At 43.9% G+C, this 15,223-nt stretch overlaps 1 protein-coding gene across 1 annotated transcript in view; it reads right to left on the bottom strand.

Moving 5' to 3' along the window:
* The window catches only part of SKAP2 (src kinase associated phosphoprotein 2), a 376,072-nt gene that overhangs the window by 122,959 nt on the left and 237,890 nt on the right, over positions 1 to 15,223 (bottom strand). The window contains exon 5 of the mRNA XM_040352898.1: positions 7,674 to 7,742. Coding sequence (XP_040208832.1) covers positions 7,674 to 7,742 — 69 coding nt within the window. The remainder of the gene's footprint in view (positions 1 to 7,673; positions 7,743 to 15,223) is intronic.

Genomic DNA, 15,223 nt, shown 5'->3' on the forward strand with positions numbered 1-15,223 from the left:
AATTGCATATTTTTGCTTTTTGCAATATGGGAGATTTATTATTTTGTTGCAAAAGGTCAAATTCTCCTTTCATTTGTCTACATATGAAAATAGACACCTGCATGTCATGTTAAAGAAAGCATTGCTTTGTGCAGGTAGGTGCAAGTTATCCCTTGTCTAGTAGGTGGCACTGTGGCATTTTACAGATATAGTGAAGTCTGTTAGGGTAATTGTCCTCTCATTTACTCCATCAATGTTACATAGTTACATATAAATACATATTAGGTGAGGTTGAAAAAAGACACAAGTCCATCAAGTCCAATCTATGTGTGTAATTTTATGTCAGTATTACATTATATATCCTTGTATGTTGTGGTCATTCAGGTGCTTAACTAATAGTTTCTTGAAACTACAAATGCTCCCTGCTGAAACCAATGCCTGTTGAAGGGAATTCCCTGTCCTTGCCACTCTTACAGTAAAGAACGCTCTACGCAGTTTAAGGTTAAACCTCTTTTCTTCTCATTTTAATGAGTGGCCATGTGTCTTATTAAACTCCCTTCCAATGAAAAGTTTTATACCTATTGTGGGGTCATCAATACGGTATTTGTAAATTGAAATCATATCCCCTCTCAACTTTAAATATATTTTTATTGAAAAAATTATGCATCGATACACAGAAATGCAATAAAAGACCGGAGCATAATAACACCACAAAATAGCCGGATCCATAACAACATCAGACAAAAATTACAGGCAAATCAAATCACAGTATTAGGGGTACCCGTCACACCCACCCCCGAGCCCCAAAAGGGAACACACTGCCCCGGGAGTGGGCTCCCAAGGATCTCCCCAACAAAACACTGAGCCCACATAGAGCTACAAAAATAATGGTGGGCATGCCTCGTATGGCTAAGCTCCGATCTGGAATAGAAATCATATCCCCTCTCAAGCGTCTCTTCTCCAGAGAGAATAAGTTCAGTGCTCGCAAACTTTCCTCATAACTAATATCCTCCAGACCCTTTATTAACTTTGTTGCCCTTCTTTGTACTCGCTCCATTTCCAGTACATCCTTCCTGAGGACTGGTGCCCAGAACTAAACAGCATACTCCAGGTGCGGCCGGACCAGAGTTCTATAGAGTGGGAGAATTACTGCTTTATCTCTTGAGTTAATCCCCTTTTTAATGTATGCCAATATCTGTTTGCTTTGTTATCCGCTTGGCATTGCATGCAAAAAGGATGGAAAAGGACCCCTAGGTCCTTTTCCATCCTTGATTCCCCCAGTGGTTCTCCCCAGTGATTAGATTGCATTCATATTTTTGCCACCCAAATGCATTATTTTACATTTTTACACATTAAACCTCATTTGCCATGTAGTTGCCCGCCCAATTAATTTGTTCAGATCTACTTGCAAGGTTTTCACATCCTTATTATTTGCCCTGCTCAGCTTGGTATCGTCCGCAAAAGTAGAGATTGAGCTGTTCACCCCATCCTCCAAAAAAAATAATTAAATAGGATTGGTCCCAGGACAGAACCCTGGGGGACCCCACTTTCCACCCCTGACCATTCAGAGTACTCCCCATTTATAACTACCCTCTGAACTCGCCCTTGCAGACAGTTTTCAATCCATGTACTAACAGTATGGTCCATTCCAACTGACCTTACTTTGTATAGTAAATGTTTATGTGTCAAATGCTTTTTGCAAAATCCAGATATACCATGTCTATGGGCCTTCCTTTATCTAGATGGCAGCTCACCTCCTCATAGAAGGTTCATAAATTGGTTATTCATGCTGATTACTGCTAATGATACAGTTTTCATTACTAAAATCTTTTATATAGTCCCTTATCATCCCCCCCAAGAGTGTCAGGAAAGGTTCCATCCGCTGGTGCTATTTATTATCTGGCTCGCAGTACTGCGTTTCACCAGCAGGTGTCTCCTGGAAGTTTGAAACTGCCAGGAGAACTTCTCCCTGCTGGTGTTATAGCACCTTTGGGACGAGTACTGGTCTCCACCAGCGGATGGACCCTGGCAGTGTGTAGACGGCCTTTACTGCTCTCAGTTGTGACCTGAACTCAATTACCACACCTCTACATATACCCGGCGTGTGCAAGCATACCTCGCCCTGGTATCTTTCTACTATCCGGACCCTGAGCCTGTTATCCTGACTCTGCTTCTGATCCGACCTGATCCCTATCCTGGACTTCCTAACCCGACCTGATCCTTATCCTGGACTTGCCCTTCCTGCGTTCCCCTTTGCCCTGGATTGCTTCTCATTCCCCATCCTCATCCATTTTATGATCTTTGTCACTGCTTGTTTATTTATTTATTGCACTGTGTTTGTTAGAGTGTTACCCCCTCTTCTTAATAAATTATTATTCTTACCTATAAACGTTTTGGGTTTCCTCTTTTGCAGTCACATAGTCTGGTCTACCATCTTCCCTGACAGTATACTAGGGCCACTCCTTGACCAGACGTGCCTGCATTGAGGAACCATCCTGTTGTGGTGCATTTTTCTGAACATGGATTTCAATGAAATCACTTACTTTTCTCTGCTGGCAGAGGAGGATGAGGAGTATTGTCGCCAGGTTTTGGAGGGGTGGACTAGTGACCAGCTGATGGAAACCATCCGATCAGCTCATTCCTTGGTGGATCAGGGTTATATGTCTTGATGATATTCAGCCATTAATCCGGTTATGTGTTAAACCAGCCCTGTCGTTTATTCCTGATGGTAGCGACGATTTCTCTCCCCTCTTCAGTCGTGACCAAGTCGAATCCCTGGTATGGTTAATGGAGGATGATCCAGCCTCTTTTGATGAACATTATTGCTCTTGTCCCCAGCAGAAGTTATCTGAGTGCATTCGTTTAGTGCAGTCTCTGATTAGACAGGGTGTGTGTGAACCAGCTTTTGTTCAACCTGTGCTGCAGGCATGGTCAGATCTCCTGATTTCAGCCAAGCCACTACATCTTAGCCCTGCCATTAATCACCTGCCTTCCCAAGAATCCATCCGTCCATCGCCAATGGCAACCACAGCTATAGCCCAGTTAATTCCGCTTCCTACCAAATATTATTACCCAGTCTCTACTAGTTGTACCTACCCCGCCTTCAATCCACCTGCTTCTTCCCTTCCACCTGTAACAACTCCACAAAAACCTCCTACAGCCACTGTTCCTGTGTCTCTGCCACATTCCAACCCTTCCTCTTATCCAATTCCATTCTTTTCATGCACCCCTCCTGTTAACAAATCTGCAGTGAAAAGAAGCGGAAGTAAACCTGAAAAGAAGCGGAAGTATTTTCCGACCCACACCATTGTGCCAGCTACCCAGCCTGACGTCCCAGTGCCAGCTACCCAGCCTGATGTCCTAGTGTTAGCTACCCAGCCTGACGTCCCAGTGCCAGCTACCCAGCCTGACGTCCCAGTGCTAGCTACCCAGCCTGACGTCCCAGTGCCAGCTACCCAGCCTGACGTCCCAGTGCCAGCTACCCAGCCTGACGTTTCAGTGCCAGCTACCCAGCCTGATGTTTCAGTGCCAGCTACCCAGCCTGACGTTTCAGTTCCAGCTACCCAGCCTGACGTTTCAGTTCCAGCTACCCAGCCTGATGTTTCAATGCCAGCTACCCAGCCTGACGTTTCAGTGCCAGCTACCCAGCCTGACGTCTCAGTGCCAACCGCCCAGCTTGATGAGCCACTGTCTGCTGCCCAGCCTGATGAGCCACTGTCTGCTGCCCAGCCTGATGAGCCACTGTCTGCTGCCCAGCCTGATGAGCCACTGTCTACTGCCCAGCCTGATGAGCCACTGTCTGCTGCCCAGCTTGATGAGCCACTGCCTGCTGCCCAGCTTGAGGAGTTCCTGTCTGCTGCCCAGCCTGAGGTGTTCCTGTCTGCTGCCCTGCCTGAGGTGTTCCTGTCTGCTGCCCTGCCTGAGGTGTTCCTGTTTGCTGCCCAGCCTGAGGTGTTTCTGTTTGCTGCCCAGCCTGAGGTGTTCCTGTTTGCTGCCCAGCCTGAGATGTTCCTGTCTGCTGCCCAGCCTGGTGTCTCAGTGCCTGTCTTCCAGCCTGGCATCCCGGTTCTTGCCTTCCAGCCTGGCGTCCCGGTTACTGCCTTCCAGCCTGGTGTCCCGGTTCCAGCCTTCCAGCCTGGCGTCCCGGTTCCTGCCTTCCAGCCTGATGTGTCTGCCTTCCAGCCTGATGTGCCTGCCTTCCAGCCCGATGTGCCTGCCTTCCAGCCTGGTGTCCCGGTTCATGCCTTCCAGCCTGATGTGCCTGCCTTCCAGCCTGGTGTCCCGGTTCCTGCTTTCCAGCCTGATGTGCCCGCCTTCAAGCCTGGTGTCCCGGTTCCTGCCTTCCAGCCTGATGTGACTACCTTCCAGCCTGATGTACCTGCCTTCCAGCCTGATGTACCTGCCTTCCAACCTAATGTACCTGCCTTTCAGCCTAATGTGCTTGCCTTTCAGCCTGATGTGCCTGCCTTCCAGCCTGATGTGCTCGCTTTCCAGCCTAATGTGCTCGCTTTCCAGCCAGATGTGCCCGCTGTCTGCCCGGATGTGCCCGATGTCTGCCCGGATGTGCCCGCTGTCTGCTTGGATATGTCTGTACCCACTGCTCAGCTAAAGCCTCTTATTGCCCAGTTTGTCACCATGGACCTTCCCCGGCAACAGACAGTTGGAGCATCCGGAGGCCGCTCCTTTGAGGGGGGGTACTGTCAGGAAAGGTTCCATCCGCTGGTGCTATTTATTATCTGGCTCGCAGTACTGCATTTCACCAGCAGGTGTCTCCTGGAAGTTTGGAACTGCCAGGAGAACTTCTCCCTGCTGGTGTTATAGCACCTTTGGGACGAGCACTGGTCTCCACCAGCGGATGGACCCTGGCAGTGTGGAGACGGCCTTTACTGCTCTCAGTTGTGACCTGAACTCAATTACCACACCTCTACATATACCCGGCGTGTGCAAGCATACCTCGCCCTAGTATCTTTCTACTATCCGGACCCTGAGCCTGCTATCCTGACTCTGCTTCTTATCCGACCTGATCCCTATCCTACACTTCTGATCCGACCTGATCCCTATCCTGGACTTGCCCTTCCTGTGTTCCCCTTTGCCCTGGATTCCTGCTCATTCCCGCCCTCATCCATTTTATGATCTCCCTGTGCATGACCTCGGCCTGGCCTGTTTATGATTCTGGTATTCCCCATTACTGTACATATTGTCTTTAGCATCGTTTTTGTCACTGCTTGTTTATTTATTTATTGCACTGTGTTTGTTGGAGGTGGTGGGGTGTTACCCCCTCTTCTTAATAAATTATTATTCTTAACTATATACGTTTTGGGTTTCCTCTTTTGCAGTCACATAGTCTGGTCTACCAGCTTCCCTGACAAAGAGCTTGCGTACTATTGATCTTAGTTTAACTGGTCTGTAATTCCCAGGGATGTATTTTGCCTGTTTTTAAAATATTGGTGCTACATTGGCTTTTCTCCAATCAGCTGGTACCATTCCAGTCAGTAGACTGTCAGTAAAAATTATGAAACAATGGTCTGGCAATTTCTTGACTGAGTTCCCTAAGGACCCTCTGGTGCAAGCCTGGTGACTTATTAGATGAGCCAGCTATCAGATTGAACACTGTAACTTCTGACCTTTGGTGGCCATCTTGGTGTGGGACCTGATAAAATAGGGTACCTGGGTCATTTGGGCACGCCTGGAGTAAATAGCACAGGGAGAGATTCCTGGTGAGTAAGGTTAGCTCAGGGATAAAGCGGTGGTCTTCCCAGCAGCATCAGAGTGCCCTCCCAGTACACACAACAAATTGCCACCTCTCCAGTGGAAGCCATCCTCTGGTAATACAGCCCCACAACTGGTGACACTATACAAATACCAACTGTTACATTGTTTAATACAAATGTGAAACATCAAAACTGTCTTTACTCTTTACTGCAGTGCTAGCTTACAGTATATATATATATATATATATATATATATATATATATATATATATATATATATATATATATATATATATATATATATTATACAAAATAAATAACAGCATCAAGGACTGTGTATGTGGTCTATCCCTGTTTGGGTATCCTTTAAAGGAATGGATAAGCCCTTTTGCTATAAAGAGGTGAACTCAAAACAGGCATATTGTCAGTGTTATTGGAACTGTTAGGGGAAGACAAAAATGCAGAAATTTTGTACGTACTCGATAGATATCATTTAGGCACTTTGAGTAGGCTGACATGGAGAATGCAGCTTTTCATCCAAAAATCCACGTTTCTGCTTGCAGAGGAGTTGTGGTTCAGAGGAATCACCACATGAGGCCATAGAGGTAACTGCACTGTAACCATCGAAATGGTGCAGGACATGCATCCATTTAGGAAATCCCTGAAAACTCATCTCTTCAGGGAAGCCTATTCTGGAGCAGGGCCCTCCTAACCCTCTTGTATTAAATTGTATTGTTTCTGTATCATCTCCCTTTATATTGTAAGGCCCCTTTCACATTAGCGGACCGTTCGTCCGTTTATTACAAGTCCGTTTACGGACTTGTAATGCATCCCTATGGGATCGCGTCCGTTAGCAGATGGAGCATCCGCTAACGTCCGCAGCCATCCGCGCCTGTCGGGATCCGGTTTTTCGGACGGAAGAAAACCCTATTTTTCTTCCGTCTGGCGGAACGGATCAGATGAAGACGGACAGGTGGTCCGTCTTCATCCGATTCCCCATAGGGGAGAGCGGAGGAAAGACAGGGCGGTCTCTGCACAGTGTGCGGGGACCGCCCTGTCCGCCGACAGATCAGCGGGATTTACGGATGATCGCCGCTGAGCCGACAGACACACACGGAGCGGACACAAAAACGGTCCGCTCCGTGTGAAAGAGGCCTTAAGCGCTGCACAAACTGTTGGTGCTATATAAATCCTGTATAATAATAATAATAATAATAATACAAGTCCCATCTTCCATCGTGGCATTGCTCTTCTTGCATTTCAGTAATTGTCTGCCCGGATGGAGAAGTATGGACAGACAGCTGTACTGAGTGTCTGCAAGAGCATGATATTGCACCCACGACCTGCTGATTGCAGGTGCAATGCTCTGCAGGCTCCTAAAAAGAAAAACTGTATAAATGTAAAAAAATATATTTTTTTTCAGAACAAGTAAATCTGTCTTTAATGCACCAACCAAGCTAGTTTGTTAAAGGAATTGTGAATTTTTAATGTTTCACTTTGAAGTTTATTAAAAAAATGAAAAAACCTGCTCCCCCTGAACAATATTCCTAAAAAAGTCTTTTTAAGCCCCTGAAAGTGCCCAGCTCCCGTTCCTTTTGTTTGACAATCCTTTATCTATAAGACTTGCAAAATGAGAGAATTGATTTTCAAGATTCACCTCCTATTGAGGTCAATATGTTTGCATTAAATATTGTAATTTGGGGAATTTAAAATTAACTTGTTGAACAGCCCCTGAATCAGACCCAAGTACATATGCCCATCACTAATTATTGGTAATTGGTTGCTATGGCTGTGAATGATTTCATTTGTTTTCCACTGGAATCAGTCACACGGCTTGAGTTTAGGTTGAACTTGTGGTTGAGCTGAACCAAAGTTCACCCCTACTCTTTACAACTGATACTCTATGATTATTTTAGAAGAGATTATGGAGATTGTTTCTAACCACATCAGAAAAGCTCAGTTTCAAAAGGGTAATTCACAAACCTTTCCTGCGCTTCTCCAGATATCCTGCTTTTGATACGACAAGATCCTGAGCAGCCACTGGTTGATTTCCTTAAAAAATGTATAGAAATGTTTCAGATTAATGTTATGATTGTAAAATGTTGTAAAGTATGAAAACATTAGTTATGTATTTGCTTCAAGACATATGCCTAAATCACACTGTTTCCAAACAGTTATAAGAGAAAAGCGTTCTTTCATTATTTTTTAAAACAAAATTTAGCGTTGTGTAGAAACAGAATAGTAAAGGAAAATTACAATGGTTTTGAGTCAATTTTATATAAAGAGGTTTAAAGGTTCTTTAAGAAAAAAAATAACAAACATGTTATACTTATCTGTTCTGTGCAATGGTTTTGCACAGAGCAGTCCTGATCATTCTCTTCTGGGGTCCAACGCCAGCACTCTGAGCTCCTCCTCTTCTCCATGTGCCACCACAGGAAGACACTTCCCATGGTGGCACACATGCGTGCTCGATCCTGATCTGGGTTGTGTGTGTCTATCTCACAGGTTTGATTGACCCCTAGCAGGAGCCAATGGCTCCCACTGCTCTCACTCAGTGAGTGCTGCTTTTTGGGCATAACCCTGGATCGAGATCAGGCTCAGGTAAGTGCTTAGGGGGGCTGGGGGGGACTGAACATGAAAGGTTTTTTACCTAAATGCAGAGGATGCATTAGGATAAAAAACCTATATCCTTTACAACCGCTTTAAAGTATATGTAAACCCTAAATCAGGCATGTCCAAAGTCTGGCCCGGGGGCCAACTGCGGCCCGCGTTGCGGTTTAATGCGGCCCCTCTGGAAATTTGAATATATCTCTTTTGTAGCTCCCAACAAATCCCCAAGCATCGTGCATTCAGAGGCTGCATTCATGTAAATGGTGAGGCTGCATTCATGGCAATAGTGAGACTGCATTCAGAGACTGCATTCATGGCACTTGTGAGTCTTCATTCATGGCAATGGTGAGTCTGTATTCATGGCAATGGTGAGTCTGCATTCAGAGGCTGCATTCATGGCAATGGCGAGGCTGCAGATGGGCACTGATTAGGCTGCATTGATGGGCAATGACCCTTATTTTGCTTCACAATTCTTTATTTAAAAAAAAAAAAATGTTTCCTGAAACTTCCCTCTTACAATGAAGGTGTGTGTTATATGCCGATAAATACGGTATATCCAAAAAACACGCCCAAGCTCATCCTTAGAATCTTGACCACACACAGCCAAAAAGGCAAGAGAATTCTTGTTGGGCAGTGTATTAGTTCATTTGCATTTAATTTTAATGGTTCAAAGAATGTCAGGAAAAATGGTTGGCCCTCACGCATGTTCACTTCATCAAATCTGGCCCTCTTTGAAAAAAGTTTGGACACCCCTGCTCTAAATAGATGACATTTGTTTGGACAATGCCTGTGCATTGTGTGTTGGAACAGCAGCTTTTACTCTCCATTGGGAGGGTGTGACAGGGTAAAAAGCAGAAGAACAATTGAGAGACAGGGATAGAGCTTTGTCATCCTGAGGAAGGAAGTGCAAGCACAAGGATCACAAATACATAAACGGGAGCTGTTTTACAGACCAGAGTGTAAGCAGGTACAGTTAGCTAGTCTGCCACAAGATGGCTCCGTCCCATAGTAGTGTAATCAGGTGCTAGGTCCCTTTTAGTCAGAGCCCCACTGTAGTGATGTCATGAGTGAATCAGTGTTTTAACAACCAAAGATTTATTAAAGGTGATTGCAATCTTACATAAAAAATTGTTAAAAGAGCATTGGAATGAAACAACAGCGTTACAGACGCCTCTTACCTCACTTCCGGTTTGCTACTCCCTTCCGGCCACGTGGCGGACCGGAAGTGACTTGAAAGGCGTCTGTAACACCGTTGTTTCATTCCAATGCTCTTTTAACGACTTTTTATGTAAGCTTCCAATCGTCTTAAAAAATCTTTGGTTGTTTAAACAATTTACACTATGGGCGGCATTTGTTTAGTTCCTACATGCAATCTGGAATCCTGAGCGATATACTAAGAGCCGGTAGCCAGGAGCCTGGAAGTGGGAGACCACCAACACCATATCTGTTCCTAAGGCTGATTCATCACTTCATAGAGGTGAGAGTTCTGTGAGCACTGAGCAGTTGTGTGAAGTCACAGGATCACTTATTGTTTGTGGAAGTCTAACTTGAAGGACTTTATTTCATTCACTGATGTTTGGATGATCATTTTGGACTCTTTTATTTCGACCACTTTGTACTTTATATTTGCTGTGTCATCCAGAAGTTTGTCACCGTTTTATATTTGATGTTTACCATTAGGGATGAGCCTTATGTTCGAGTCGAACATGAGTTCGACTCGAACATTGGCTGTTCGCCGGTTCGCCGAGCAACGAACAATTTCGGGACTGAGCATAGAATGCCAATATCAAAACTCAAAAAAAGTCTTTGAACCCAGAAAGAATATTGAAATAAACTGGTTAAATTAAATTAATGATGTTAAAGTCCCAAAACACTGATGGAGGGATCAAAGCAGACCACGTAGTAAAATAAACACCACCACCGTGAATGCGCTTGTTGTGAAGAGACCACCACCTTTTGGAAAGCCGCTTACCGCACGGGATTAATGGGCACATAGACAATCCATCCACAGGAATGGACACCAGACCAAGTGAAGTTCCGGACCGGACAAGCGATGAACGATCACGACCTCACACCAGGGCAGATCTAGTTGGTGGAGTCAGATATATTGGGACTGCAATGCAACTGACTGAAACCAACTGCTAGTCGAGGAGTCTGATAGATTGGGACTGCAATGCAAGGCTAGTCGGGGAGTCTGATAGATCAGGACTGCAATGCAAGTGACCAAAAACAAATGCAAAGCAAAACAGCAGAAATAAGAGGGTCCTTCAATGAATCTGTCACAAAACATCAAAATCCGAACAATTACGGGTGTTTGCGGCAAATTCGAAAAGCCGCGGAACACCCTTTAAAAGTCTATGGGAATAATCAAAAGTGCCAATTTTAAAGGTTAATATTATCGGAATCTAGAAGCCCCCTTTAACAAAGGGGAACTCCAGATCCCGGCCCCCCCATGTAAATTGGTAACAGGGTACATTGTACCCCTACCATTTCACAAAAAAAGTGTCAAAATGTTAAAAACTACAGAAGACAGTTTGGGACAAGTCCTTTATTAGAAAAATAAGATTCCAACAATGAAATCCTGTTTCGAGCGATCTGAAAAAAAAAAAAAAAACAGGCACTAGGAACGACACCGCCTCGATACCATTGGGAAATGGTAGGGGTACATTGTACCCCATTACCAATTCACATAGGGGGCGGGTTCTGGAGTTCCCCTTTTTTTTTGGTTCGGTGTTCCCCTTAATATTCATAACAGACCCAAAGGGCCTGGCAAAGGACTAAGGGGGGAATCCATGCTGTTTTTGTTTTCAATTACTTTTATCTGTAGTGTCGGGACCAGGCAATTCATTATAGCCGTGAGTAGTTTTAAATGACTTTTTTCCTTTAGAAATGTCATTTTGTGCAGGGAATTTTCTAAGCAGAGGAAACATGCAGTACTTTACAGGCATGCTATAGACACCCCCAGGTACAACATTTTAAGGAATATTTCACTTTTATTGTTTTACTTTAAGCATTATTAAAATCACTGCTCCTGAAAAAAATTCAGTTTTTAAAACGTGCCAAACACCGGGCAATCACATGCCCTCTTACAAGAGGATTTTTATTTTTATCCATCCAATCATAGGATTTTTCAAAGCTCCATCCTATAACATAGTCAAGTGGATGACACCACTTGCTGTTAAGGACTATAGCGATGTTCTTACCTCACCTCCAGCCTGATCACTGGACAGAGACAAAATAGCAGCAGATTGATAAGGTTGCCTCCCTATTCATTTTGCTCGTGCATCCTACCAGAATGTTTCTTGTCAACAAATGTTCATGGAGAAAACCCAAATGTCTTCCACCCTCCAACCACCAGGCTGAGTGCTGCTATATAGGAAATACCAAATCAAATTCAGGTTCCTACAGTTGCATTTAAAAATGCACATTTAATGATTTATTAATAAATCCATGGCTGCATTAATTTACGTCTTTTCTATCTGCCTGAAGTTCAGATTCAAATTTGAAACTATCCCTTGATAGCAATGTTGTTAATTGGTGGCAGAAGCCAGATTCCATGAAACTCCAGTACACAGAAGAAAATAAATTCACAAAAATTTGACACAAGGCTCCGTATGATTACTCTTGTGAAAGAAACAGAAGCTGAAATACGGACACTTCATCACTACCGTTTACAGCTTAACTCACAGCGTAACAAATAGTTCTTCACTTTGTGCAAATGTTTTAAAAAAATGTAATCATGTAATGACAGCTAGAAGGAAAAAAATAGACGGGAGGTTCAGCAAGGTCTACAGGACACATCATCTAAATTAGCCCTATTACGAGAAGCTGCAGCAGTAAAATAAGAAATACAATGAAAACATCGTAATTCAGGAGCCATTTTTTAAATCTGCAAGACAGTAGCAGCGAAATGAGCATCTGAGAAATTCATCTTTCTTAATAACCTGTGCCAAGTAGAGAAAAAGCACTCCACTCCAAAGGTTCTATCAGATATTTTGAATATTGCGCTGACCGAATTTCCGTCATGTGTGAGCGGACAAACTGTGACATTTCCTGCTTTTAACACTGCACAAACGTATCTTTAATACAAACAGATAAGATTACCGTATCATTGTCTCTGTTAACAGCAAAGATGCCCTTTTGGTGACAACTGTCTGAATTTTTTTCCTTTGTTTTGCTTCGGCATGTAACCTAGAATACTGTGGAGTAACACAGCTCCAATTTAGACAACTCAGAGACTCCTAATAGGCAGCCTATTTTTTCCAGTATTTTATCTTTATCTTTATCGTTTTTCGGCATGTAAAAAACAACGTTTTAAAAAAATGTAATTTAAAATGATCGTGTGTGGGCTTCACATGCTCAGAAGCAAGTTATGAGACGGGCACGCTCGTTCTGGTAAAACTACCGCTCATAATGGAGTGAGCACATAAGTAACAGACAGAAAAGCGTGAATCATCTTTTACTAACATCCGAATGGAACTTCCCCTTTATAGTGCCGTTGTACGTCTTGTACGTCACCGCACTTTGCTAGAGCATTTTTTTTAAACGACCGTGTGTGGGCAATGTCGTTTTAATGATGAAGTTGGAAAAAACGTTTTTTCTACATGCTGAAAAATGACCTTTTTTTACATGCCGAAAAATGATCGTGTGTACGCGGCATTTAACTCTACTTTTGTTGAGAAAAAAATAATCCCTTCTGGGCAATCAGTTTACATTGCAAGTATTTTACCTGAAATAGTGTGCAAAGTGCATATGAATGATTTTCTTATTATCAATCAGCGGATGCACTTTCAGGCCCCGTACACACAACCAGTTTCCTCGGCAGAATTCAGCTTCCGACCGAGTTTCTGGCTGAATTCTGCCGAGGAAACTGGTCGTGTGTACAATTTCGGCCGAGGAAGCCGACGAGGAGCTCGACGAGGAAATAGAGAACATGTTCTCTATTTCCTCATTGTTCTATGGGAGCTCTCGTCCCGCCGAGCTCCTCGGCGGCTTCAGGGCTGAACTGGCCGAGGAACTCGATGTGTTTGGCACGTCGAGTTCCTCGGCCGTGTGTACGAGGCCATAGTCTTCTAATGAGGAAAGCTGCAGGATCTGCATTTCTTTAGAAGTGATTAACATTTTGGGAGTATCTCACCAAAAATGAAACTTTTGTTACAGAAGATGCCTAAAATCTGACTTGTATCTTAGGGGTTGATTTACTAAAATCGGTGCAGCTATACATAGAAACCAATAAGCTTCCATTTTTTTTTTTAAAAACTTAAAGCGGAAGTAAACCCATCGATCTAACAGTTTCAAAAAGCAGTTACATTTCCGGCATGCCGGGATTGCTAACTGTCACATTGGTTGTGCTCTCAACCAAACTGTCAAACCATCCAATGGCTGGTGCCATAACTGATCACATGTGCAGCATCATGGCAGTTGAAGATTAAACATAGGCCAAGATGGCAGCTTCCTTGCCTGAAAATGATAGGTGGGTTTACTTACACTTTAATTGAACAAGCTGAAGTTACAAGCTGATTGGCTACCATGCACAGCTGCACTCTTTAGTTTTAGTAAATCAACTCAAATGTGTAGACTTCTGAAAAAAAACAGTGAGCCAATCACACAAGCAGGAAATTACATTTCAGGGCGGGGGGTGTTCCTTACACCAACTGTGTACAGAAGAACTCCAGGTTGCCATATTGCTTTGAATTTTACAGAAAATTACTGAAATGGAGATTGAACAGGAAAGGTAGTTTTTTTAACAAATATGAAATTACAATATGGCTTGTTTAGCAATCGTATATGCTATAAAAGTGGAGTTGCCCTTTAAGTTATTAAAGATCGATGTCTTAGGCCGCGTACACATGGTCGATCCATCCGATGAGAATGGTCTGACGGACTGTTTTCATCAGTTCACCGATGAAGCAGACCGATGGTCTGATGTGCGTACACACCATCGTTCCAAAAACCGATTGGGTCAGATCATGTAAAACACACGACGTGCTGAAAAAAACGAAGTTCAATGCTTCCAAGCATGCGTCGACATGATTCTGAGCATGCGCGGGTTTTGAACCGATGCTTTTGTGTACTTACCATCGGTTTGGACCTATCGGTCAGCGGTCCATCGGTTAGATTTTAAAGCAAGTTCTCTAACTTTTGTCCGAAGGACAAAAGACCGATGGGGCGTACACACGGACGGTTTGGACCGATGAAACTGAACTTCGGTCCGTTTTCATCAGTTTACACCGATGGTGTGTACGCGGCCTGTGATCCCTTTTTCAAGTCAAGGTGAATGCATAGAAAAAAATATATATAGGCCCAACTTAGTCAGTTCTCGATAATTTACCTGAAAGGGCCCAAAGGCCGACCCCCGATCCTTGCTCCCACATTGTCCCATTCCATGACATTATGTGACTCTCTGCACAAACTGAAACCCCTGTCCCCCCTATGTTTCAGAGGATGTGGCCATATGGGCACCCTCCTCCACACTTTGTGGGAGTGTCCCAGAATCAGGTCTTTTTGGAACAAAATTTTCAATCTCATTCGGAAAATCACGGGAATTGTGATTGAACGAGACCCCGCTATTGCTTTAATCAACAAACTAAATCCTAAAACCCCCAAACCTACTCAGACTCTGATCCGCTTCATTCTGTTGGGTGCCAAGATGACTTATTGCCAGGGTCTGGAAGTCTCCGTCAGTTTCCTATCGACTAGCCAAAAGAAAAATCTCATGGATAATGTCTCATGAAAAGATCTCCAACATTATCCTTGACACAGTTGACACATTTAAACTCATCTGGGAACCCTGGGCCAAGCATATCGTTGTCCTCATCTGATCCTGTTCTGATGTAAACAAGAGATTCACTTTTCACCCTCTTGTCCACGCCCCCCTTGGTCTCTAGCCTTCCGTGTACTTCCTCCTCTCCTACCCTTCTCTT

This window comes from Rana temporaria, chromosome 5 (assembly GCF_905171775.1).
Source record: "Rana temporaria chromosome 5, aRanTem1.1, whole genome shotgun sequence".
In the NCBI taxonomy this organism is placed as follows: Eukaryota; Metazoa; Chordata; class Amphibia; order Anura; family Ranidae; genus Rana; species Rana temporaria.